The following is a 24,386-nucleotide window of genomic DNA, read 5'->3' as shown; positions in this document are numbered from 1 at the left end:
GGAGGAGCTCGCCAAGCCTCTCTCCATCATTTATCAGCAGCCCTGGCTACCCAGGGGGGGCCCAGCTGACTGGACGTCAGCCCACGTGATGCCCATCTCACAAGAAGGGCAGGAAGGAGGATCTGGGGAACTACAGGCCTGTCAGCCTGACCTCGGTGCCAGGGAAGGTCATGGAGCAGCTCATCCTGAGCGCCTTCACACAGCACGTGCAGGGCAACCAGGAGGTCAGGCCCAGCCAGCGTGGGTTTGTGAAAGGCAGGTCCTGCTTGATGAACCTGATCTCCTTCTGTGACAAGGTGACCCGCTACATGCATGGATGGGGGAAGGCTGTGGATTTTGTCTGCCTAGACTTTAGCAAAGTCTCCCACAGCGTTCTCCTGGAGAAACTGGCTGCTCACGGCTCAGATGGGTGTATTCTTACCTGGGAAAAAGCTATGTAAAAGGCAGCCCTGGGATGACTTTCTACTCAGTAGCTGCAAGGTGAAGGGCACAGACCTGGGGATGGCTGGTAAGGTGAAAAGCAGGGCTAGCAAAGCTCTTCCAAATAATCTGTGTGCCAGAATCAGCAACTGTGCGTCATGCAACAGCTTCCAGTTCCATGCTGCCCTGTGGCTCAGACACCATGCCAGGGAGTCCTACACCACTGTAGAATTCTGTGGTGCTCCCCTCTGGGAGCTAGGTCCTGACTCACACCCTCCCTGCGGTGAGTGTTATGTTCATTTTCCAGTATGTGTTTCCTGCAAGGAGGCCCACAAGGGGCAGTTAATATTTTGAAGTACTCTGTTATTTTCAGCCAGGCTGGTTATGGGCTGGTATGAATTCTTGCTGCATTAAGAGAATGTCCTAGGTTTTATTGACTACATTTGTGTCACCCACATGGTGGGGCACTGTTCAAATGCTTTGAGTTTGCCAGTCTTTGTGCCTTTTTTTTTTCCTCCAAGGAGGGTAGGAATTGCTCATTTTGAATGTATTTTTAAAAATTACGAGTGAGAAAATAGCATGGACATAAAGGCCCTATAGAAGTACGGTACATCTGCTTCAAAGCACAGAAGTGCAGACTGTGTCCCTAAAACAATTGTGGTATTTGTAACTCTTTCCATTCTGACTGTGCAAAAGAAAAATTTGCAAAATAGCCATTGTATAAAACCCACCAGTTTCATTTCCAAATGTGAAGTCATTTGTACTTTGAAGTAATTTAAGAAAAAAAAATATTCAAATTTGTAATTTGAAGGCAGAGTGGCAGAGCTGCAGAGTAGGCCTCTTCAGAGGAGAGGGTGGTACCCCACTGCAGTAGCAGCCTGTGAGTATTTGATTTCTTTGAGTCACTGGAGGAAAGAGCATCTACAAAGATGGTAGTGTGACCAGCTCAATGGAAAGGAAACCCACTGAGTATGAGGAAACCAGGAAGAAACTGGTTTTTCTGCTCTTTCCCCAGGCATCCACTTGTGGCTATAGGAGGAAACAAGATGCCAACACTGATGAACCTTCTGCCTGACAAGACATAGCTGCTCTTCCAGGACTGCTGTGCGGGCGAGGTAAACGTGACCAAGCTCCCATCTGTGCCATGAAGCTGGAGACAAGACCTTCAGAAAGGTAAGAGATTTAAAAAAAGCATCTTCTCAATCCTATCAGAGCTCTGGCCATGGTTTCTGAGTTACTGTGACTTAGCAAGAATATTGAAAAAATTCCCCAATCCGAGGCCAGAGTGCTTAAAACTACGCAGGTTCGTAGCCCAGGCAAGTAGTTCTTTTCTGGAATGCTCAAAAAAACCAATGGGAGTCTGGAAAAGGAAGTGTTCCTCAGTACTTGCTGTCTTACATGTAAACGAGCCGGACTGGTTAAAGCTTAATTAAAAATTGCCAGAGTGGCTAAATTCTTTTCTAAGTGCAGCTGCAAAACCTTAGCTGTGGGCATATTTTAGACCTTAATTAGTAACACTTGCACTAGAGGACCAAAATCTTTCATGAATGCAGCTGCAATCAATTAATATCAGTCAGGAATTTCTGTAGGCAATGCAAGGGTCTCTTGAAAATTGTTTTAATGGCAACCTAGATTAAAAAAAAATAATACATTGAACAAACTACAAAATCAAAGATAACTACAAAACGTCTTTATTGAAAAAAGCAGATTATAGCATCTAAGGTTAAATGAAACTTCTGACTTTTTAATATTAAATAACTTAGGATGATAGCAAGTAGCTTCTTCTTTAGATAAATAAATCTACATTTCCCAATTTTTTTCTTCAACAATCAAGGGAATCAAACACTGAAACACAAAACCACAAGTAATTCTAAAGACTAAAAGACAGAAGTACATTGGAAGGTTTTACAAGGATATATATACAAAAATAGTTAAACTAATGTATATTTTCAGCATGTAAAGTAGTTACATGATATACAAACTGGGAATTTATATATTTCCTACAAAATAAAAATCAACGTTGGTCCAAGTTCTTGGAAGAAAACTATATTCTTTTAAAGAAAATGAAAATATTTCTCAAATGAAAACTTAATTTAAGTCAAATTATATACTCTAGTTATGGCATTAGTTACAGGATGAATCACAAACTTTTAAACTTTTCTTGAAACACAAGAAAGCAGCTTTTGTCTCCTTTAGAGCTTTGGTTTACTTTACTACTCTGGAATTTCTGGTCTTAAAGAGCTCCTCTAACCATGTTTTCCTTTTGAAGCTCCACCTTACAAAATATATACACACACGAGTGAAAGGAAAAGGAAAGAAACCCAAACAAACCTTCTTTGAAAGCTCAATTATCTGACTGCATTCTTTTGTTTTGTTTTCAAATTGTTATTTTGGTCCTTTCTTTGGAATGTGTCCTCTAGTGCATGAGGGACTCTGAATTGCCTACAACAGCTTTGTGCTGTAGGGACTCTGTAAGATTCCTTACCGAAATGGAAAGGTGTAGTTCTGATGCAAATGAGAACAAGTTGTTAGCATTTTAACTTTATGGAAATATTCTGAAAGTACAGCAAAGGCTTCTGAAGAACAGTCACATCATAAAATAAACTCTAGGAAGTTTACATCTGTGTTGAACTGATGTAATGTTATTCCTTAAAAAAATGATTAAAAAGCGCTTTTCTCTTTACATAATTCCCCAGATAGGAGGTAAAATGTGCAGAAACTGTCACTAGCACTAAAGAATATAGCACATCATTATTTTAGATTTGCTTGTTTTTCTCTTTGATTGAAGAAACCCAAACAAAAAAAAATAATCCCCAAACCTTGGCAAATTTCACTCAAGCTCCAGGTTTTATACTAAATGCTGGAAAAGCAAAGCTGTACTTTGTTGTACAGTAATGGAATGCACCTGTCTGTAGAAAATATCGGAACAACTGCTGCTTTCTGGTTTTAAACAAATTGCTTATTCTATATTGAAATACTACCTTTTGACATTTTTATCATGATACTTAACACATTGGAACTGAGTAGAACTATGAGACTTACAAATTAACAAGTGAAATGAAATTAAATACTCTTGTTCTACAGTATGATCGTTTTCAAAAAAGAAAAGGTATGGTATGTCCATGTTAGGTAGTACGCTGTCCCTTGAAAAGTACATTGCAGTGGAAACTTCAAACTTGCCACTGAAGGAGTTGAAGTGCTAAGGAAGGTCCTGGTAGCAGCCTGGGCTGAACACCAAGTCACCTCTGTTTCTGGCCACTGTGATTTTGAAGGTTTTGCTTCTATACTAGTAGAGCAAAGTATTTTTCCAGTACAGTGAGTACTGTCAGGGGATGACTTGCTCGCACAGGAACAGACCCAAACCTTCTCTGTATATTTTAATTATTTTTTTCTTAATTTGGGTTCCTTAATATATATTGTAAAGACAAGCAAGTAACAATGCTTCAAAGCTAAATGTGGTCCAAAGCAGCTTCCTTAAATGGAAAAAGTGTTACATTGCAGCCGACACTAAAAGTTTATCCTGAAGCTCTGATATCTTCCATGTTTGTAGTAAGGAACTTAAGGAACTGACCTACTCATACAGTCCAACTTAAGACCATTTTTTTTTCCCTTTTCTACTGTTTGGGAACAGGCACAGGTACTTCTACTTCCTTCTGAGGCTGGGCTGGTGACTATGGACACAGAGGTAATGTTTGCAAATGCAGAAAAAGTATGCACATACCCAGCGTCCTCTCTTTCGCAGGCCAGGCCTCTAAGGCCTCACTGTAGAAATGGGACACTAGTTCCACTGTAATTCCTTCAAAGCATGGCTATGGCATTGAACATGTCAATTATAAACTGATACATATTAATTAGAAAATTACTTTTTAAAGAAGCATCTGACCTGCCAAGGAGCATCAGTAGGGCAGGTTAATCTAGGCCCATGGAAGTTTGGCCAAAGTTCAGGAAACATACCTTTTGTTCCTTACTAACAGGAGAAAAAAACAGTTCATGGGAATTCTTCCTGCTCCCCCTTCCCCCATAAGGAAACTCCACATTATCAAAAAGTTCTGTTAAGGGAGTTAATTATCCCATTAAGGAATTGGCGTCCATTGGATGCTCTTTGTACTTTTCAACCTTTCTTTGTACTTTTCAGCAGACAAATGGCTTTCAAAAAGTCAATGAAGCCTAAGAAACTGAATGCCAATGGTGTTGCCAAACAAGTCATTTAATCAATCTATGTGCTGAATTTAACATGGGATCATTTCTGAGTGGATTGATCAGATTCTTGACATGTTGAGAACTGGCATGGAAATGTCCCAATCTACACATGCAGAGAATCTGGTCTGGTATTTCCACTTCCTCTGGAGAAGAATAATTTTATTTTATTGTAATTTTGGATACCGTTAAAGACAGCAATGACGGATTTATTTAAAATGTAAATTCAGGAAGGCTGCATCAATTCTCATGAGAATGCAGGATTATTTTTTTTTTAAACATACAGATATGTGATTTGCATGTAAATCAACACGTGGTAGAAAACAAACCATAAAAAAGATTCATCTAACTTCCTATATGGAAGACATATTTCCCCAGAGCTCTGAGGTTACTGTAAAAGCTTATGCAAGACATGACAGTGTGTACATTCTATGTACATCCAATACTTGTTATAAAATACCAATGTTTCAATGGTCTGACTCCCTACATTATTATTTCTCCTAAACTGTACTTTGTTTTCCAATGAAGACAATCACCATAATTAGTTCAGAAGAACATCTAGAAAAGAACACAAAGCTGAAAAGGTAATACAAAAACCACTGTCTCCCTCTTTTTTTTTTTTTTTTTTTTTTTTTTTTTGTCCTTCTTTTTAATAACATATCAACATACAATCATAAAGCAGTTGGTAACAAATGAAGTCCAAGACAAGCGTACCTTTGCATAGAAAGGGGCTTCTAACCCTATTAAACAAAAAAAAACAGGTTTAAAAGAGGAATTCTTTAGTAAGTGCCAAATCATCAAGTTGATACGAATGCATTTTGAAACCATGACTACATTTGTATATGGCAAGCAATTACAGAGGTCTGTAACTTTCTTCAACTGTTCTGACCCTGCGTATGCCAATCTTTTGGATACACTGCTCTGGTTTTTATGAGATGTTCACCATATTTCTTTAACAATCTAAATAGTCTTTGTGTGACTGTGGAACCTTATAGGATGGGAAGCTGGCCTGACACTTCTTCACAGAATGCCATTGTTTAACCCATGCTGAAAACTGTCCTTGCTGAAAAACACTTGTTTGCTTCCTATTCACTACTTCTGGGAATCTAAGTTTTAAAAAAAGTGAGACTGTATTCTCTAAGACCAGAATTCAACATAACTAGCTAAAATGCTAGCATTTATCTTATCATGCTTGCTGCAATATGATAAGGTGCTAACTTTTGGAAAGTAATTCTACACTCCTTACTTGGGTGAAATCTCCACTGAAGGAAAGGGAGTACGGAGTGTAGAACAGCCCTTTGTACCATTGTTTTTAGAAATGCTGCCATTTACAGTTACAGTTTAGTGGTGAATTATTTGTTCAAGTAGATGCTGTCTCAGTGAAAATGTCTAGATAAAAGAAGACATATGTACAAAATCAGAAAAAGTCCCCTCACCTCTGATTTAAAAAATAAATAGCTGGTTTAGATGGTTATTACTGGAATCTCATCTTTAAAGGAACACAAAAGTCATTGTTAGCTTTTTCTTTCAAACGGCTTATTGGTAATGGAAATGTCTTTCAGAGTTCTGTGACATGCATTGGATAGCTCGGAGGTGGATGTGATGGCAGTTTAATATTAAGGCGCCTGATATGACAGCTGTGGCAGAGCAAGTGGCCCTCTAATGGGTAACAACGATGGCCTTCCTCATCATTGAGCTGCAAGCCACAATCCTAGAAGAAACATACACATCCCAGGTTAGTGAGTGATTCAGGTAGGTCACCTCACAACACTGTCCATCTATCCTGCATAACCCTGAGAGTGCCATCCCATGTCTCCAAAGCCCACAACCCTACCAGTTTTTGGGAGGTGGACCCTGACTATCTTGTATTAAGCCAAATGGCATCACTGAAATCGAACAGGACAGTCTATAGCAGTACCCAGCATTGCTTCCCATTCTGGTCTCTTCATCTAATAAATGTTGATGTAAATCAGACAAAAACATGCCAAGCACTGACCCTGACACATACAACCGGGAAGGTTAGGACAGAGAAGGAGTTAATTCTGCAACAAGGCACAGAACAAGAAATAGGGGAGCATAAGTATAGAATGAGAAGGGGGTGGGACAGGACAGGACATGGGACAGGGTTACACTTTCTTTAATTTGGAATTTAAAAAAAGTTAAAAGACTTCAAGGGCAGTGGTCCATCTTTAGGTTTCAAGGATCTTAAATACTTAAACATTGTTACTGTGCTGAGTCCTGACAAACCAGACATAATCAGTATGTATTTGTGAACATTAACACAAAGGAAAAAAGAAATTGAAAAAGCTGGGCATATAGGTAATTTTGGTATTGAAAACTGACGCAAAGTTTTTAGATTAACACCAAATATGATTTTTCAGCTTTCATAGCTAAAAGTTAAAGCTAAGTTAAAATCCTCAAAGTTTACAATGCTGAAATAAGAATGAAAAATGGGTTTTGTTAGTTTAGGGAGGCTATAATCAAAGTTTCTGCCAAGGTAGTTTTCTGTGTGTTACTGTATGTTATAGAATAACTTTATAGCCCTTTATATAATATTTAACCTGTGATGACAAAGCCTCCCTTTCTCAGTGGATTTCAGTTTTAGAATCGAGGTCTACTGATCTGTAAGCTGGCTTGAACTTCTCAGCAGAAGCGGTTGCACAAGAAAGAGATGATACACAAAAGGAACGAAGTTTCCAAACCAACCTTGCATGGCCACCAGGTGATGATGACATTACTGGTGTTTCAGAAGTGGCTGCGTAAGTTGTCACAGCGTTTGTAAAAGTCTCTATGTAAATACCTCAAAGTACTGGCACTAACTTTTCTAGTAGTATATGGAGACAGCAGTGACCCAGCGTGTACAGTTCAAGAACCTGATCTGAGATCATCAGGCAGTAACCTACCCCTGCTAACACACGGCTAACCCCCTCATTTCTCTACATAAACACACTCTACGTACTGGGCAGATGTGGAGGCAGCTTAATTTGCCTCACACTGGAAGGAGAATGGGGAAATGAATAATGAAACAGAACTGAAAATAAACCCCCATTGGGACATTCTAATATAAAGTCAATAGCCTGAGAGAGAAGGGGAGGGAGCTGTCATCTTAGGTGAAGCCTGCACAAAGCAATAGATGGGGGAAGAGGAGGAGGGAAGTACAGCGCTCCAAAATGCTGCCATTTCCTGTGCCAATTTCTCTTTAGAAATTAATAGGAAAGGATGTAGTACCAGGATCTCTGTTGGAAGGAGCCAGCTGAGTGGATGCGGTCTTCCTTACATTTAGGTACGTGTATGTTTCAAGATGCCTTGAATTTTGTTATTTTCTCCCTCAGTTGGCAGCCTCTTCGTAAAACCTTTTCGTGCAAAAATGCACAGAAGATCGTATTGCTGCATTTTTACCTCTAGCGCTGACAGTCAGGTAGCACAGTTAGGACCTGGGCGGCTATGCATTTTCATATCAAGAGCACCTAAACTTACAGTAAAAGGGAATTTTTTGGTTGGTCCCAAATTGAAGAGTTTGTTTCCCTCCTCATGTTGCTGGATGCAGAGCTAGGACTGAACACAGCTCTCTTCTCTGAAGCAAGAGCACTAATCCCACAACTTGCTCTGTTTCAAGAAACATTTAAAGTTCTGCACAAAAAGAAACTAATCCCCCAAAAGTGACAGAAAGTCAATGGTATCCCTGTCTCTTTTCTAGTAAAGAATCAATATTCATTCAGCATGGAAAAAACACAGGTCCCCTAGAAAAAGCCTTCCAGTGTAGGAGTGAGGGCCCTTCCCTGCACAGGCAGGTCTCCTCAACCAAAGCCAGCTTTTGAAGTTAATATACTGGAGGGAAAAAAGAGAAATAATTTGGTACTGGAGAGGGCAGCACCACTTGCAGCCCAGCTAACACTCACCCCTTTGCATCCTTCCAGGAGCCGTGGGGCAGAGCCCTACCTGCCCAGATGTGCAAGAGGTAGCAAGTGCACCCTGGGGTGTGAGTCGGGCCAGCGGAGGCACCTGGTGCTTACCTCGCAGTGATAGCACTCCACGTGGTAGTCTTTGTCCATTGATACCACCCGAATGGTCTCCTCGGAGCCCTGTTACAGAAGCAGAGTGAAGGTAAGAGTGCGCTTGTAGGTGGTGGTTTCTCAATCTTCTTTCAGTGCCCAGATTATCACTTTGCAGAGCTGTTCCCCTGGAGGATCCCCTCTTCCTCCACAGAGCAGACCTCTGTGGCGGTGGAGGGCCTTGTCCACAGCACTGCACCACTGGCTCTGCTGTTTAGCAGCAGCGTGGGTGTCTGGCATATCTAAGCTGTAGAGGTCATTTGGGAACGGTAGCCAACAACGTCTTCCTCAAGGGACTAATTAGTCTTGAAATCAAGTAATTTTCCACGGGCACCCAGGATGTGAACATATTACCAGCCAAAACCCGACCTGCTGACTGGGTAACTTTTCCTTGTAGACTTCCTGGCCTGAGTTTTCCAGGACTTGCATTCCTCTCAAACCATCTGCTGCACAGCCATTTTGCACATGCATGTGTCCCTGTATGTAGCCCATAGGGATTTACATACCAATCCAGCAGGTAATCCTGTGCACAGCCCAAAACCTCAGCGTGAGGGTGGATGCAGTGGAGTTGTGTAACTCCTGGCTGAGCCCCAGGCCCTGCAGAGCAGCCCATACCCTTCTTGTAACCTCACAGGCTCTTTCCCTGATCCACTCTGAAGCCTCTGAGGACAGAGCTCATTGGATTTGTTGTCTTACATTGTTTCCAGTTCCAGGTGTGGTTAGAGCATCAGATATGACGTACGCTATGTCTGAGAGAAGCAAGTTAGTACCTGCACTGCTAGACCTGAACTAACTTAAGAAACCTCCATGGGAAAGAACATGGAGTCTCTCCTGCTAGCCATCAGATGAGTCAGCAGTAGGACTGCTTTTTTTTTTTTTTTTTCTTCTTTGTAAGACACAAATCCAGGGAAATTTACAGAGGGGTTTTCTCCTCACATTGCATCACCAGGACAAGCAGTTCTGGCTCAGCCTTTATAAGGTTTTCAATTATGTGAGACCTGGCCATTTAACAGAAATAGTAATGACAAATGAGGGTAATGTGCAGGGTGATAGAAGCAGGCATGCTGAGAGGCTCTAGCTACAGGCTTTTCTTTTCTGGGGCGCAGCAGCTTAGAGGATGCAAGTTCTGGCTCTTATCAGTATGACAATAGGAAAAGGAGGGAGGCACTGAGGCCCTTGCTTACAATTGAGCTCATCAGTGACCTCAGCAAAGGAAACTCACGAGGGTCCTGCACCCATCAGGGTATGAGGAAGCACCACTGCGGGCTGCCAGAAAAGGGATGTCTTAATGCAGAAGTCTTATAGTGCTACCTATATAGTCAGAACAGGCTGAGACTGCAAGCAAGACATTCACCTGGCCTCGCTTGCAGCCAACTTTTCTGCTGCCTTTTCCACCCCTTTAAGCACTTCCATTACATTGCCAGCCCAGGATGACAGACTGTGTGGCCTTCTCGCAGGTCAGGGTAGCCCTCAGATGTCTTTTGAAGTCTGGGCATCTTAACAGATCCACATCAGAAATGCAAATGTAGCAGACAAGGAAAATTGCTACTTGAGCTAATGGGAGATTCTAAAAATAAACAGGGCTTGGCTTCTTGGGTTGTTCTTGGAGCCCCAGTCAGGACTTTCAATTAAAAGAGATTTATAACAGCATAATTAAGACCTGGAAAGCACCCTAAAGATACAAAGTACTATGCTGCATAATAGTAGTATGACTATTACAACCTCTGGGAATGTTTGGGAGCGACATTACTGCTGAACTGTAATTTAGTATCTGACATAGTATAGATTCTGGAAGAAGGAAGAAAAGCATCTAATGTGTTTATATAATAAAGTGTTCACATGCCAAGAGCTGTAATGTCTAAAGAGTCAGTGCACGTTAACATGTACCTGTGCTGGTAGGATCGGCTGGTTACAGGAAGCGCATTTTGGTGCAAAAACCCTAGGGTGCAAGAAGAAAGTGTTCAAAACACATTTAAAGCTTCTTCAAAAAGTAGAACAAAAATAGTTATTCTAACCACGCCTTGTTTTTAGCAAAATGTAGATCCACAGGATTTGAAACACCTCTTAAATATTTGATGATATTCAGGGAAAAGGAGATTTACAAGAGGCTGATCTACCCCAGCTTTATTGGTTAGGTCTTCCTAACCTCTAGGCATAGCAAAACCAGCCCTCTTCCCACATAATGCCCTTTCTCTTACTTTCCTTTACCCATAATGTCACTCAAATTCTTCCAGAGACTGACTGCAAAGCAGCTCCTGACTTGGGGGCTGTCACTACCTGACATCAGGAAGACATCATCACACTGAACAGGAGAGGGGCTGATCATGGCTAGGATCTACTTCAACCAAATACATCAAGTGGTCTTATTATCGACAGCTATATTTTATGACAATCACTGGGCCAACAGTCACTCTCTCCTTGGAACACGAACAACTTGGTACCAATTGGGTTGAGTTCAGAGTGATTTACTCTGGCTATGTAAGCAGAGCTATAGGTTGACTGCAGCTAAGAGCATTCACATAGCTTTTGAGCAGGAGAAGAACAGAGTCCAAAAGCAATCACTTAAACCACAAAACTTTTTGTCAGGTGAGTCTAAAATCATTTTAACACTAGTTGCTAATTACATGTCTACTGTACAGTCTAGGTTAACCTAACTTACATTCACCAGTGTCATGCACTACTAGAACCTTGACCAGGGCTCCTCAAACTTTTTAAACAGGGGGGCGGCGCGTGGATGAAGTGGCAGGAGGTCATCTGCGGCTGCTTGATTTCCCCCCGCAACCCCCGGCGGGGGGGTGGTGGTGGGGTTCTGTAAATACCAGGGGCCAGACTGAGGATTCTAGGGGGCCATATCTGGCCCGTGGGCCATAGTTTGAGGACCCGTGACCTCGACTCTTAGCCAGCAGAACCTACCACCACTTGCAGAATTAGCCTGATCTAATTAGTGTTGGAAGTCCTGAAAGAAGTAGAGAAACAGCTACCAGGGAAATACAACTTGATTTTCAACCTCACTTGGCCACTGTATGCACACACTGGGCCCATGAAGCAACCTCTAATATAACTTTAAAATACTCTACAAATACAACATGAGAGCAGCACTTGAGGGACATCTGAGCAAACAGGAATGACCTTTTTTTTTAATCTACTACAGAGGCTTATAACTATACCAGTAATTTTACTACTATAATTTTTCCAAGCATGTAATGGATTTGCATACTTACGTATGGTAGTCTTTGACACAGTAAATATTGTTCTCCACATCTACAGTGAAGGGGACTCCATCCAAACACTCGTTACACACCACACAGCGGAAGCAGCCAGGATGGTATGACTTTCCGAGGGCCTGTAAGATCTTAAGAGGGAAACAGCAAAATAAGTGGATGCACGATTACATATACTGCTGTGGCTGATTCTTAATAATGGCAGTGAGAAAAGCACTTCAGGATGACATTACCACTCTGCAGATCTGTCAGCAAGGAAGGGACCTTTTAAAACAGTCAACTTGCTTATTTCAGTGGGTTGCAGTAGGCTCGCACCAAAGAGAGAGAACTGTGAAAATCAGGCTAACGCCCATCACTGAGCTCTGCACGGCCAATACTGGCAACAGAAATTAAAAGCGGCTTCAGAGACCACTTCTTGGAAAATCTGCTGCAGCCAAATCCAAGTTACTGGGATACTGTGTTAATTCACAAAACTTAACAGGCTGTGACAGACAGAATCCAAACCAGTCATTACTCAAACTTAAAAAAAAACAACAAACAAAACAAGCAAAAAATCAGGTGTCCCTTTATTAATCAAGGATCCTAATTCACCATAGTAACTGACTGGTTATCACTCAGTCACAGGAGCCCATCAGTTTCTGTTAAAATTCCATCTGTATCCACGTGTTTGGATATAGATCCAGCCATCTTGCCAGGTTTTTCCCATGCTCATCTTCCCTATCTATTCCTTTTAGAAGGGTTTATGGGAAGGCCTGACGCAGTCTTAGCTACACTACTGCAGAACAGATCCCCTCCAAAGCACCAAGCCCCTGAACAAGCCTCTGGGAAGAGTGAGAGACAGTGTCATCTTCAGGCAGCTCTCAACAGGTTCTAACACCAGCTGCATACATTTCAGGTGGAAGTACCACCTTTGGAAGGCAATTTCAGAAAGTATCTGCTAGCAGCAGTGCTCAGCTTGGAGCTGTTAAGCTGGAGATTAGAAATGTCCACAGGCCAAGCTCTCATGGCCCTGTAGATAATTCTATGAATAAACGGGAAATAAGAAGTGGAGCATAGCAAAAATGCATGAAGTCAATTTAATTTAACCTTTTTTCCCCCCTCTAATGAAGCCCTATAGCTCTCCGTTCAGTGAGTATCATCAGAATCCATTTGGTTTGCAAACCTGTTCCCAGCCAGAAACAACCTGTCCCTGTGCACGTGTTGCTGTCTAGGCAGCTACGTGACGCTGTCAGCCTGGCACGGTGGCACGGTCACCCCTCTGCACGGAGTAACTCCCAATTCACCTGCACTTCCAGCCTGGAACAGCTTCAGTGGCGCACGGGCTGGCAGGGCTGCAGCTCCCTGTTCCTCAGCGGCATGTGGGCACCGCTGCCACGCAGGCACGTTTGTTGTGCACGCACTCCCAGGGAGGAACACGAAGGAATTAGCCAAATAAGACTGCTTAATTCCTGGAGCTCCCAGAGCCGTTTCCTTTTGTCAGAGCTCACTTGCTGATGGGAGAAAGGCAGACAAACACCTGCCAAGCTTCCACCTACTGAGCTCCACCAACGAGATATTACGGACTCTTGCCTGAGATTCTGCAATTAAGGGCCAGCTCAAAGCATGCAAGTTAAGATACCCCTCCCCCTCCCAGCATGACACAACTCTAGAAATTTGCTCTTGGGCTAAAACGAACAATATCCTTGTCCAACCAGTGGTGCCAGGATATGAGCCAGAATCCTCATTAGTGAAGTCTCCCTTCCAGCTCCTACTGAACCTCCGTGTTTGCAATGCAGTAGCTACTCCTATTAGGCATACTGAGGTTCATACACATTTTAAATCCAAAGGAAAACAAATGGATGTCCTACATGATCTGCAATTTTTCAACGTGCAAGCCACTTCATTTTGTTTGGTAGTTTCTGCTTAGGATGAACAGACTAAATTCCCACTGAAATGATGCCAGCAGTATCTGGCCCAATCCACACCCCTTTGCTTTTTTTTATTACAAAATTAACGGACTAGTGGCTCCCTACAAACCCCTGCGGCAATAATGCATTTTAACTGACACGGAGCAAGTGGCAGAAGGTAAGCAAGTCACAGAGCAGGCAACAAACCTCAGGACTATTGATAACGTCCCTCTCCTGTCTAGCCCAGATTCCATCCACTTGACAGAGCTCTTGCTATTCTGCTATCTTACAGAGCACACCATCTGTTTTCCTTTACCATGTTCTCATACAAAGCTGTATTTTCCCTCTTTTAGTATTAAAATTCTATTCGATTTTTTTTTTTTAACTGGCATGTGGCAGAACAACAGCCTCCCATGATCTCAGGTAGAAAAGAAGCCCAACTTACTGTACTTAATAGTAACAGAGTATGCCACATTTTCAAAAATTACATTAACAGCAGTCAAGACACGATAGTCTGACCAGGGAAAAAGCACAATGTCTCACAGTGCGCTGCCCAAAGTCCGTGAAAAGCAAGCTATCCCGTGGTTAGGAATTTAGGTCTCTTACCATTTCCATTATGAGGTGTCCACAAACAAAGCACTTGTCCGCTGTCTGCTGAAAACCTGAATACTGTTCAAATGACAGAAAAGAAAGGATTATTAGTAGCCACTCCTCTCTCTCGCTGCAGAAATACCTTCTAAGTGAACACTGCGCTATTTTCCAGCCTGTGCTGTATATGATAGCAAACTATACAATAGGTTTGGGAGACAGTGATTCAGCAGCTCTGCTCTCACAGCACGCTCAGATACCAGCTTGGCCTTTTGATCCACCGCAAGATTTCCATGAGATTTCCAATTTAACAATTATTTTAAGTTCGGTTTTTATTTTTGAAGGCCATTTGGCAAGTTTGCATTTTGTGTGCTGGAATTAGTTTGAATTCACTCTTTTGGTTGTTGCTGTTGGGGAAGTAAGTAGCATAGGACTTACCGCCCAACTCCTGCTCAAATTAGTGACCAGATGCTCACTGACCTCAGCTTTTGGACCCATGTTTCACTCAGTGCTATATGGAGGCTAGAAAAATAAAGACAGGCCCAAGGAGGATTTAGCTGCCTCATAGATACCAGGCTTTCTATCCAGGGAAGAATCTAGAAGTCCAGGCACAGGCGCTTGGGCTCCCTGCACATGTGGGCACCAGTGAGGTACCTCAGAAAGGTGATACACACCCCAGCCATCGGCCCATGCTCCAGTCCGCAGTGGGAAACAGGAAGGCTGGGCAGGCTCGGTGGCAGAGCCCTTGGGTTCGGTGCCGGGGGCATGGCAGCAGGAAGGGACCTTGCCCACTTGGGACCAAAGCTCTGTGTTCCCTGGCCGAGTGTTTTTGACCTTAACTTTGTGCTTGCGTCCCCAAAGCAGGTTCTGTTTCAGATGCCAAAGTCTGTCTTTAGCCCTGTGTTTAGAGGTATCCAAAACACACAAGGTTATCAGGCCAGACGACTGACCTCCCAAACAACTACCCTACAGGCAAGGGGCACCTGCCTGAAGAACTCCAGCCATGTCATTCTGAAACTGGTATTTGCAGTGGCTGAACTTCACCCTCACCCACTCGCCGTCCCACAGAAGTGAAGCACTGCGTGTGCACTCTTTCCTGCCAGGGGGAAGGGGTGCCCAATTGTTTGTAAGGTATTGCACAGCGATGCTTATTTCTGCAATTAAGGTTGTAGCAAAGCTCACCTGAAATGTACTTTAGCTGCACAAGTTAAAAGACAGGGAATGGGGAGGATGAGTGTGAACCGGACTCTTCTCCCAGCACACAAGTTAACTGGCTCAGGCATCTTAACACAGCCTCAGCCCAACCGAGCTTATGGCTTCCTCCATTCTCCCCCTTGATTTAGTAGGGATTAACTGTCCCTCACTTCAAAAGCCAGCAGTTCCCAGCCTAGAGCTGCCATATGTTTTCTTTTTTATTGGTGTGAGGGGATTACATGTTATTTCAGATAAATAGGTTGGAGACAAAATTATTGTTGCTATGCAACAAAGTGATTAATGAAGGAAAAGGTCTTGCAGACACTTTGACAGGCCCAGAAAGTCAGTAAATGATGGTATGGCAGCTGCTACGGCTCCAAATTTACTACGCACTAAGGAACACAGCTCATACAATCTTAAGAAACTTTGAAACTTCATCAAAAGAGACCAGTGTGTTGAGGAGCAAATACAGAGGTGGGCAGTCCTAGCTGGCTATTTCTGCAAGATACTGGGTTTTGGGTTTTTTTCTTCTTATTACTGATGCAGGAAAAGGGCCTTAAAGCTTTGGATGCTTCTTGGCTGCACCGTATCTGAGTAACCATCTGGCTAGACTATTTCCTAAGGTTGCAAACTTGAGGGTTACTGGAAACAGGTGGGTAGGTCCTAGTGGTGCAGACGGCAGAGGATTAACAATGGTACAACCCCAGCTAATTCTAAAATCCTGCTGGAATGAATTTACCAGTACCATCTGGCTGTCATTTGATAAGGAATGCAAAGGAGCATTTACTCAGCTATTGATTAAGAGGGAACATTATTTCCTAGGAACAGAATGGCATAGTGGACAGATTAATGTCATTTATTGCTAACCAGATTATCATAAATTACACTGTCAGAAAGAAAGGTTTTGCTGACACAAAATCACTATATGACTAACCCTATTAAATTAAAACCATGATTTGTTTTTAATAAGAAAATTGTTATTTGTCAAACAGATCCAGAACTGGATTACCCAATTAAGACAACTTTGCAAAATGTCAGTGAAGTCTAATAGCAGTGATAAAATATTTCATGGGTTCAGGGAGCTCTCCTTTACCACCACATTCTTTTCTGATCACAGTATCGATCCCAGACAAACCAGAGATCTGATTCAGTGAGAACAGGATTTTGGATTCAGCTGTTTGTGCTTCAGATCTGTTTGGACTGGAAAAGACTAACAGCCTCATATGCCAGCAGCACTGTTTTCTACATGATGGTATTACTGTGGACACTGCTGTTTAAAGGTAAACGATAAATGATTTTCTCTACATTTTTGTAGCTTACCTGTCAACTTCTGCTTTGCAGTGTTTGTTCTTAACTTGGAGAGTTCAAACAGGCCGGATGTGCTAAGTTTTCAATTTTAGAAGCAGGACTTACAAACTTAGGCTTAAAATACTAATTGGCAACCTCTGTCTTTGAAGCACTTTATTATTACTAACCTTCACAAATCTTGTGTATGCAATGAGAAAGAAGTTGTGACTTGCTCCAGACTGCAAGACAAGGCAGAATGGCCTCTTTTTTATCTCTCAGCACACCTAAGAGCCTCCCTGATGGTGGGTTCCCAGCATGGCTGGGTGGAAGCAGCACTGGTCCCCCACAGCTTGTGAACTAGGTAACCACACGAGAAGGGGAGGTTACGCTCTGCAGACTTGTAGCCTCTTTTATGGCTAACCATAGCTGGAGGGGGGGAAAGAGCTTTTGTGCACACCAGTCCTCCCTCACAACATGAAGACGTGAAAAACAGACTGAGGAGAAACAGTGAAGTAATACAGGATGATAAGCAAGACCCTAGCAGAGAAGCCAAATCACAGCTATGCCTCCTGTACACACAGTATTTTATACATACAGTTTCATTCGTGATGCAAGCAGTACTCAGCTCAATTCTAGCCTCACTCTAAGGGTTTCATATGTGCCATTAAAAAAAAAATATGTTGGCAGACCAGTAAGATGATGTAAATATAGACTAATCTCAAACTAGACAGAAACATTCAGAAGTCTACAGACAGTCTGTACCTAGGACAAGTAAGAAGCGTGATTTTGAACTTTCCCAAATATTCATTATAGATGGTCATAAAGCATATATAAAAACACTGAAAGAAGTTGTTATAAAATGAACAGTTCTGAAATTCAAAGCTGAAAAATGAAGTGTTACCCTTCGCTCTCACTTCTGTGACTTAGAAATAAGATGCCAGTTACAGGGATGCAAAGAAAACAAGTGCATATTGAAAAGCTGGCATATTATTTTTCCTGATTTCTTATTTTGGACCCTACTGTTTTCTCCCATATTTACCTTGTCCTTGACTTCTCTTCCAGGATAATAAAATCTCACTTCATGTGCATGAATCAAGACATTGTAATCAAGCTCCCCAATGATACTTACATAATATAAGACTCTGGGAAGCGAAATAAACCTTGAGAAATATGTTAATTATGTTAGAATAGAAGAGTAAAAATAAAGTAGAAGACTTGGCTGGCTGAATTATTCTTTTGTTTGCTGTCCAGTATACTTTGATTATCAAACAGGCAAAAAGATCTCTAATGATTCTGTCCAAGAGTCTTTGTTTCAATGTAAGAGGAAAACAAGTCCCCTTCTGTCCTGAATATTTAGGCCTGTTAGTGTCCTCCTGTGATAATCTTGGGGTTTATAACTCTTCTGTCTAATGTGCAATATATCCAAAAGAAATTAACAATGAATTTTGAGCATATAATGAACAATTATGCATGGAGGATAATCCTACCAAGTACTATGAGAAACAATTTCTCCTGCCTGCCCTCAGTCCTGTAACCAATCTTGGTTGTCTACCCAGGGTCTTTTAAAGTTTGATGTTCTTCTCGTCGTGATTTTCGAAAGCAAAAACATTCAGAAAACAGCATGCCTGAAAAAGGCTTCAGGACCCAAAGTTTCAACCTTAGGCAACGTCAGATCTTTGAAAAGACAAGTCGCTGCTTCTCCTTCGCATGCCTAACCGTGCCCAAGGAGAGGCTGATGCACTTCCCTGCTGTTATGCACTCAACAAAACAAAACCTTCCTCCTGGAAACAGACCCTGGAATCTCATTCAGGCCCACTTTCTTCTTTGATGAGGATGTTCAAAACCTGCTGAAGGTTTGTGCAAGCAGATCGAGTGGGTTACATTTCAGTAGGTGTGGCAGCTGCTGCCCCAGTAATGGTATGAAGCTGTAAAAACTACAATTCACTGTCACAGCACTGCAAAGTCACTGAATGCGATTGCTCAGCCTAGACTTGAGATTCCTACCCTTTTATGTTTTAAGAGCTTTTGAGAAGATGATCAGGAGTTTTTGCCAAAATGCTTCAGGCATTTAATTCTGAAAACTAATTTCTGAATTGGGTGCTATGCTAATAATGTATTCCAACCCCAGGCCGCCTGTAATCCCTCACAGACTCTCTTCTCCTTGGTTTCCCATTAGCAGAGCATCTGTCTTCTCACTGCTTTATTGTTTGCTCTCTGCATGGGACCCTTAGTACATGGGACACAACAATGCAAGAAATTCATGGGATCACATTAAGAGAGGGAGAAAATATCAAATTTGGTTTCATGCAGATGGGGTTTTGTTATTGTTGGGTTTTTTACACACATATTTAAATGCAGCGATTAAACTGAACCGAACAAAATGGGGCCTTCCCCGGCTCAAAGATACGGGAGCCTTGTGGCAGGTGGCAGAGATTAAACCAAAGGAAAACAGTCCAGAACTTTACTCTTCATCCCACTGAAACCCTTTCATATAGCCTGTTGCTTCACCCCCTCTTGCTGCCAGTGAGGAAGCACTACCACAGCAGCTATCTCCTTGCTTCTGTGTTTCCGCTTTGTTAAGTTTGAAGGAGATGGGTAGGGCCAGGAGGGACTTCATGTTCTGCACAGAGGTAACAGTTGGTCTGGCCACACACAAAATTCTGCCAAAAATCAGGAATTCTGCTCATAGCTAACTTAGCCGTAACAGTCAGGCATTTTATAGCCTCTTGGGAATAGCCACTTGCTTCCTAGAGAGCCTACAGAGACCCATGTGCAAGCACTCACCAAGGCTGCTTTCCGTCTGATTAATTAAGAGGCAATAACAATTTTCTTATGTAGATCTTCCTTAAACTCCTGTGGAAGCTTTGCAGTGACAATGATCAAGAAAAAATCCTGAAGCAACAACTTTAACTCTGCATCATACCGCACAGCCCAAAAATCGATTAACTTGATTCACACTGTACAGCACTTCGTATCGCAGAGCACTATACTCTTGCTGCGGGTTATTTATTGTCACTGCTACTACCTATCATGTACACTGCAAAAGAAACCATCTACGTTAGAACGTACCCTCCTGGAAAAAAAATAAATCTGGATTTTACACAGAACTGTTGTTGAAAAATTTCAATTCAAAACATAACAGCAACTAATACCAACATTTACTAGAGAAGTGGAAACACACCACTTTCTCACATGTTTTTTTTCTAACTCCCCCATAGAAAAAAATTAAGGCTTTCTGCTTACAAGTGTTTGGCAGGAGTTACACATAATTAGAAAGAGCTCTAGTTCTTTTAAGTGTGCTTCAGTTATTGTAATTTACTTTTCAATGTAATAAGAAGAAACATGGGACAATCTGACATTTCAGATCACCATCTCAGGAGGAAATAGGGGAGTGACTACCTGGTGTGAAACCAACTGGACTTTGTAACACGCTCTTCAAAACATTCCACTAGCAAATGTGAAGTACGGGACAGTTGCAAAAGCTAGTCCACAGTGATCCATCTCAGAAAAAAAACCATCCTTGTCTCTCCTTGTCTATTTTGTCACGGCCCAGAGAGTGACGCCTGTGGCCCATTTAACAATCCATAACCCAGTTCAGGGAACACTAGGCATCTTCTTAGTGAATACAGACCTTATTCACATATTGACATTTCATCACATTATCACCTGGGCCTAGGTACTGCCTGAGTTTTGCTCTTTTATAAACCTGAGAGACTTTTCTGGACTCCAGTTGCTCTCCTGTTTCAAAACACCAATTTTCTTCACTTAGCTGACCTGCAGTTTGCCATGCCCTGCAGTATTTGCAACATTCACCCTTAGTTTCTCAGCCTTGCCGCCAAATTTTTACATGGCCCCTAGCTTTAAAAATGTGTCCTCTGGGAAAAATTCCGGGGAGAAAATCCAGATGCCCCTGAAGTCAGTGGGGCTTCTGCCACCAGCTTCAACGGACTTGTAACTTCTTGATACAGGGTGCAGCACTACAGTGTTGCGTGGCCACGAGAGGTGAACCCAAACTGCCAGCTCTGCACACTCTTCATGCTGGTTCACATTCAAGTCCAAAGTGCAGAGGCCAATCAGTATTTGACTATCCCAGGTATTTTGAAATTTAAATGTTAAGCTCATCTGTACGTTTGATACAATTCAGAATACTCCAAATAATCATCATTACTGCCAGATTTAGTTATAAAATAAAACCAGGACCACTGGCATACTACAGCCTTAGGAAAAACTAAGGAAGGAAAGTATTCAAACTTTTTTGGCAGGGAGGGGCTGGAGTGAGACCCACACAAGCAACAACATGAACTTCACTCCCTCATGTGCCAATTACCGTAACACGTTATAATCTGTTTGCCTTTGTTTTTGGCGACAGTATTTAGAAGCACAGCAACGCTCGGCATTCCTGATGCCTCTGGAACTTGTAAGCACCTTCTGTCCCAACCTAGAGCCACCAGTGCCTTGAGAATGCTCACAGACTTCTTTACACTTCTGTACATCAGAAGTACTGCAGCAAATCCCTTTCCAAACTTTGATTCCATCACTGCGTTAAACACATCAATAAACAGCCCTGTCTGTCCGTTCTCTGACTGGTGTATGCATTTTAATAGCAAGTCTCCTAAATAACAACATCCGCACAGTTATCTAGAACTCTGTTTGCTCTGTGATTCCCATTAGATACGGACACAAGCTGCAACTTCGATCATTTACCTTCTCAACTGAGTCTTTTTTTCCTGAGAGAGTCCTGCTTAGCAGCAATGGGGTCTCTGACCAATGCGCTAGTCCCAGTGCTCAGTTCCCAAGGGGAATCTCCAAACGTTTATACTCATTGAGATGGAAAATCAAACCTCTGACTCCAGCTTCCGTCACACTAAATAAAAACTATCTTCCTAGGGCCCTAGAAAGTGGGATGGGCCATTTCCCACACTGCCAGGCTTGGAAAACAACATATGCACAAACTGAGAATAGCTTCATTAGCATTAATATTCACATTGCAGCCATGTCCAGGGGCCCAAATTAGGGTAAGGGTCTTCTTGCGTTTGGTGCTACGGGAGATGAAGGTGCAAACCAGCTCTCATGAGCTGCCAACTACCCAGCTAGTCCTCTGTTGATACCCCATCCCTTCACCCCATGGAAAGCTGATCATTGCCACTTGTCACCTCCCTACCAGTTCTGCACACCCTGATCCTCTCGCATTTTTAATTTCATAGAGAGTTTTACAGTTGTGGATGTAAGACGAGGCCCTGTATGTTCTCTGTAGCCAATTTTTGCCTTGCAGTGGCAGCTGCGGAGCAAAGAGGCTGCAGCTGTAGCAAGGAGGACAGTGTCCTGAGCAGGTACCAGTCACTGGTGTAGGGGAGAGAAGGATCAGAAACCCCAGCAAACCGGATGGAGAGGAGAAAGAAGACCTGAAAGACAGCGTGCAGGGCTGCAAAGCACAGCTCTGCTGGGGCTGTGGGCTGCTTGCCCTCCTTCTGCCACAGCCTCAGCCCTTGCCTCTCCCTGGCAGGAGGGCGAGGCCAGGGCAGGGAGCTGCAGAGGCACCAGCATGCAACCATCACAGGGGCTGGCCACACTCTGGGCTGGGAAGGGCAGAAAGGGGATGCCCAAAGGCCTCCTGGAGGCTTGCAACGCACCAAGCCTCTCTTTATGGTTGGCATGCACGAAATATAGGTTTTAGAGCTTCTCTCTTTAAGGATTTACGGGCAAAGTTACAGATCTTCCTCCAATCTTACTTACTGAAATGGATGAACAGCTTTAGATGAAACTTTCAACAACTAATGCCAGCCAAGTTAGCAGAGGCAAAAACCCAGCGTGAACAAGTTCAGCCTAAATGTTTGAATTTGGCAAATAAGACAGTGAAAGAGATAAACTTAAAAGGGAAAGTTTTGGATGACCTTAATGCTATGCACTGCAGCTTGTGGTGTCTGTAATAGGTTATTTCCAGAGCATCTGAGTGTCTTCCAGTAGTGCATTAAGCAATGTAACTAACATCTGTCACGAGGTTCATTTTCACTCGCATCTCCCTGGAGGGAAATTCTCTCATTTCTTAACCTCTGCTGGACCCCCAGTCAATAATGTTCATTACCTCAAGAGAAAAAGTCTATCAAAAAGAAAAAAGAAAAGAAAGAGATAATAGATCTAAGATTCAGGCTGCTTTGGTGACATTTTACAGTCTTTTTTGCCAAGAAAAACAGTAATTTCTTTTAAATTTCTTTACATGATATTTAAGCACTGAAAAGGAAAGACAAAATTATTGAGCTATTTTTCCTTCACCCATGATTATGCAGCAATTTATCAACAAAATGGAACAAGAACATCTGACTGGGATTATTTATTATACAGTAAGGCATTTATTTTTTTTGTTCACTTCACCAGGAACAGTGTCCCTGTTATGGCTAGTTAGCCATCTGTGTCCTGAGAGCTTTCAGAGAAGGATTAAACTGTCATTTGTTTTATTTCCTTTCATGAAATAACTATCCTAACAGGGCTGAGGCAAGACTTGCATATTGCTGGACTCGCTACCTCAAGGTCGCATGAAAAAGAGTAACTGGATCTTCCCTGGAGCTAAAGCAAAGCAATGAAACGTTTGGGGGTTTGGTTTTGTTCTTTTTACTCCTTACACTCAGTAACATGCAGGATTGCTACTGAAGTGCTGCTGCTGGAAACTGCATAGATTAGACAATCTCTATGCCATGCTTAGGCAGAGATGGTATTATCTGTAGGTTTTACTTTTTTAAAAAAAATCTGATTCATTTTCTACCTTTGGTCAATAAGGCTTGGGTTTAAGCACTGATCAGGGCTGGAAGCAGGAAGGTGACAAAAGTACACAAAGAAGGAACAGGCATGCCATGTCCTCCAGGTGCTAAGGGTTTACCAGCCCTTACCCACTGACTCACAACCCCACACACAGAAGGCTGGCACTGTTGTCACAAGGATGACTGTGGCATGTGGCATCCCTTCCCCGTTTACAACTCCACCAGTGGGTCTAAAAACTTCTAGCACTTCTTCCCTGGAAAGAATGAGAAAAATAAGCTGCCTGATTTAGAGAAAGATAATCTGTGCCCTCAGTAAGAGCAAACATGTGGGAAAACTATTTGCTAGAAGAATGTACCTTGCAGCTATTGCCAAAGGCTTTGATGGGTGTATCTGTGCTTTGGATAGCTTTATGGCTGCACAGTGGAAATTGCCCATAATGAATAACATCTACATTTCTCAAACACCTTTCGTCCAGGAATCAAAAGCACTTTTCAAAGGAAGGGCCACATTTTGAATGCTTGATGCTAGCAGCTCCTCGTGTCACAATTTTACGGACCGACTTTTGGAAACAACTTGGTAGCCAAAGCTCTCTGGCACTCACTATGCTTTAAGTGACAACTGAGCTCTCTCAAGAAATGGAAGCCACACGGCATTTCAGTGCTGAAGTGCAACTGCCTCTGGGGTGGAACAGACACACCCTGGGGTGGCTGGCACCAGCGCAGTGCTAAACCTTGAAAGGGGCACTTTAGCCAAGGAGGGCAAGCCCTGCTTTTAAGACAGGAGCCAAA

The 24,386-nt window shown here is 42.5% G+C and overlaps 1 protein-coding gene and 1 long non-coding RNA gene across 2 annotated transcripts in view; one reads left to right on the top strand and one right to left on the bottom strand.

Moving 5' to 3' along the window:
• Positions 1–2,088: 2,088 nt before the first annotated feature.
• WTIP (WT1 interacting protein) overlaps positions 2,089–24,386 on the bottom strand; it is a 96,750-nt gene continuing 74,452 nt past the window's right edge. Inside the window, exons 5-9 of the mRNA XM_080364998.1 lie at positions 14,383–14,445; positions 11,891–12,021; positions 10,557–10,608; positions 8,631–8,699; positions 2,089–6,328 (exon numbers count right to left, since the gene is read on the bottom strand). Of these exons, the coding sequence (XP_080221124.1) occupies positions 6,176–6,328; positions 8,631–8,699; positions 10,557–10,608; positions 11,891–12,021; positions 14,383–14,445 (468 nt within the window). The 3' untranslated portion in view covers positions 2,089–6,175. The remainder of the gene's footprint in view (positions 6,329–8,630; positions 8,700–10,556; positions 10,609–11,890; positions 12,022–14,382; positions 14,446–24,386) is intronic.
• On the top strand, positions 6,326–22,725 carry LOC308053599. The gene is made up of 3 exons (XR_013923687.1): positions 6,326–7,900; positions 8,535–8,721; positions 16,676–22,725. It is a non-coding gene; the product is annotated as an uncharacterized lncRNA (long non-coding RNA).

This window comes from Falco punctatus, assembly GCF_963210335.1.
Source record: "Falco punctatus genome assembly, chromosome: 14".
Lineage (NCBI taxonomy): Eukaryota > Metazoa > Chordata > Aves > Falconiformes > Falconidae > Falco > Falco punctatus.
This window is presented reverse-complemented; position numbering and strand designations above follow the sequence as displayed.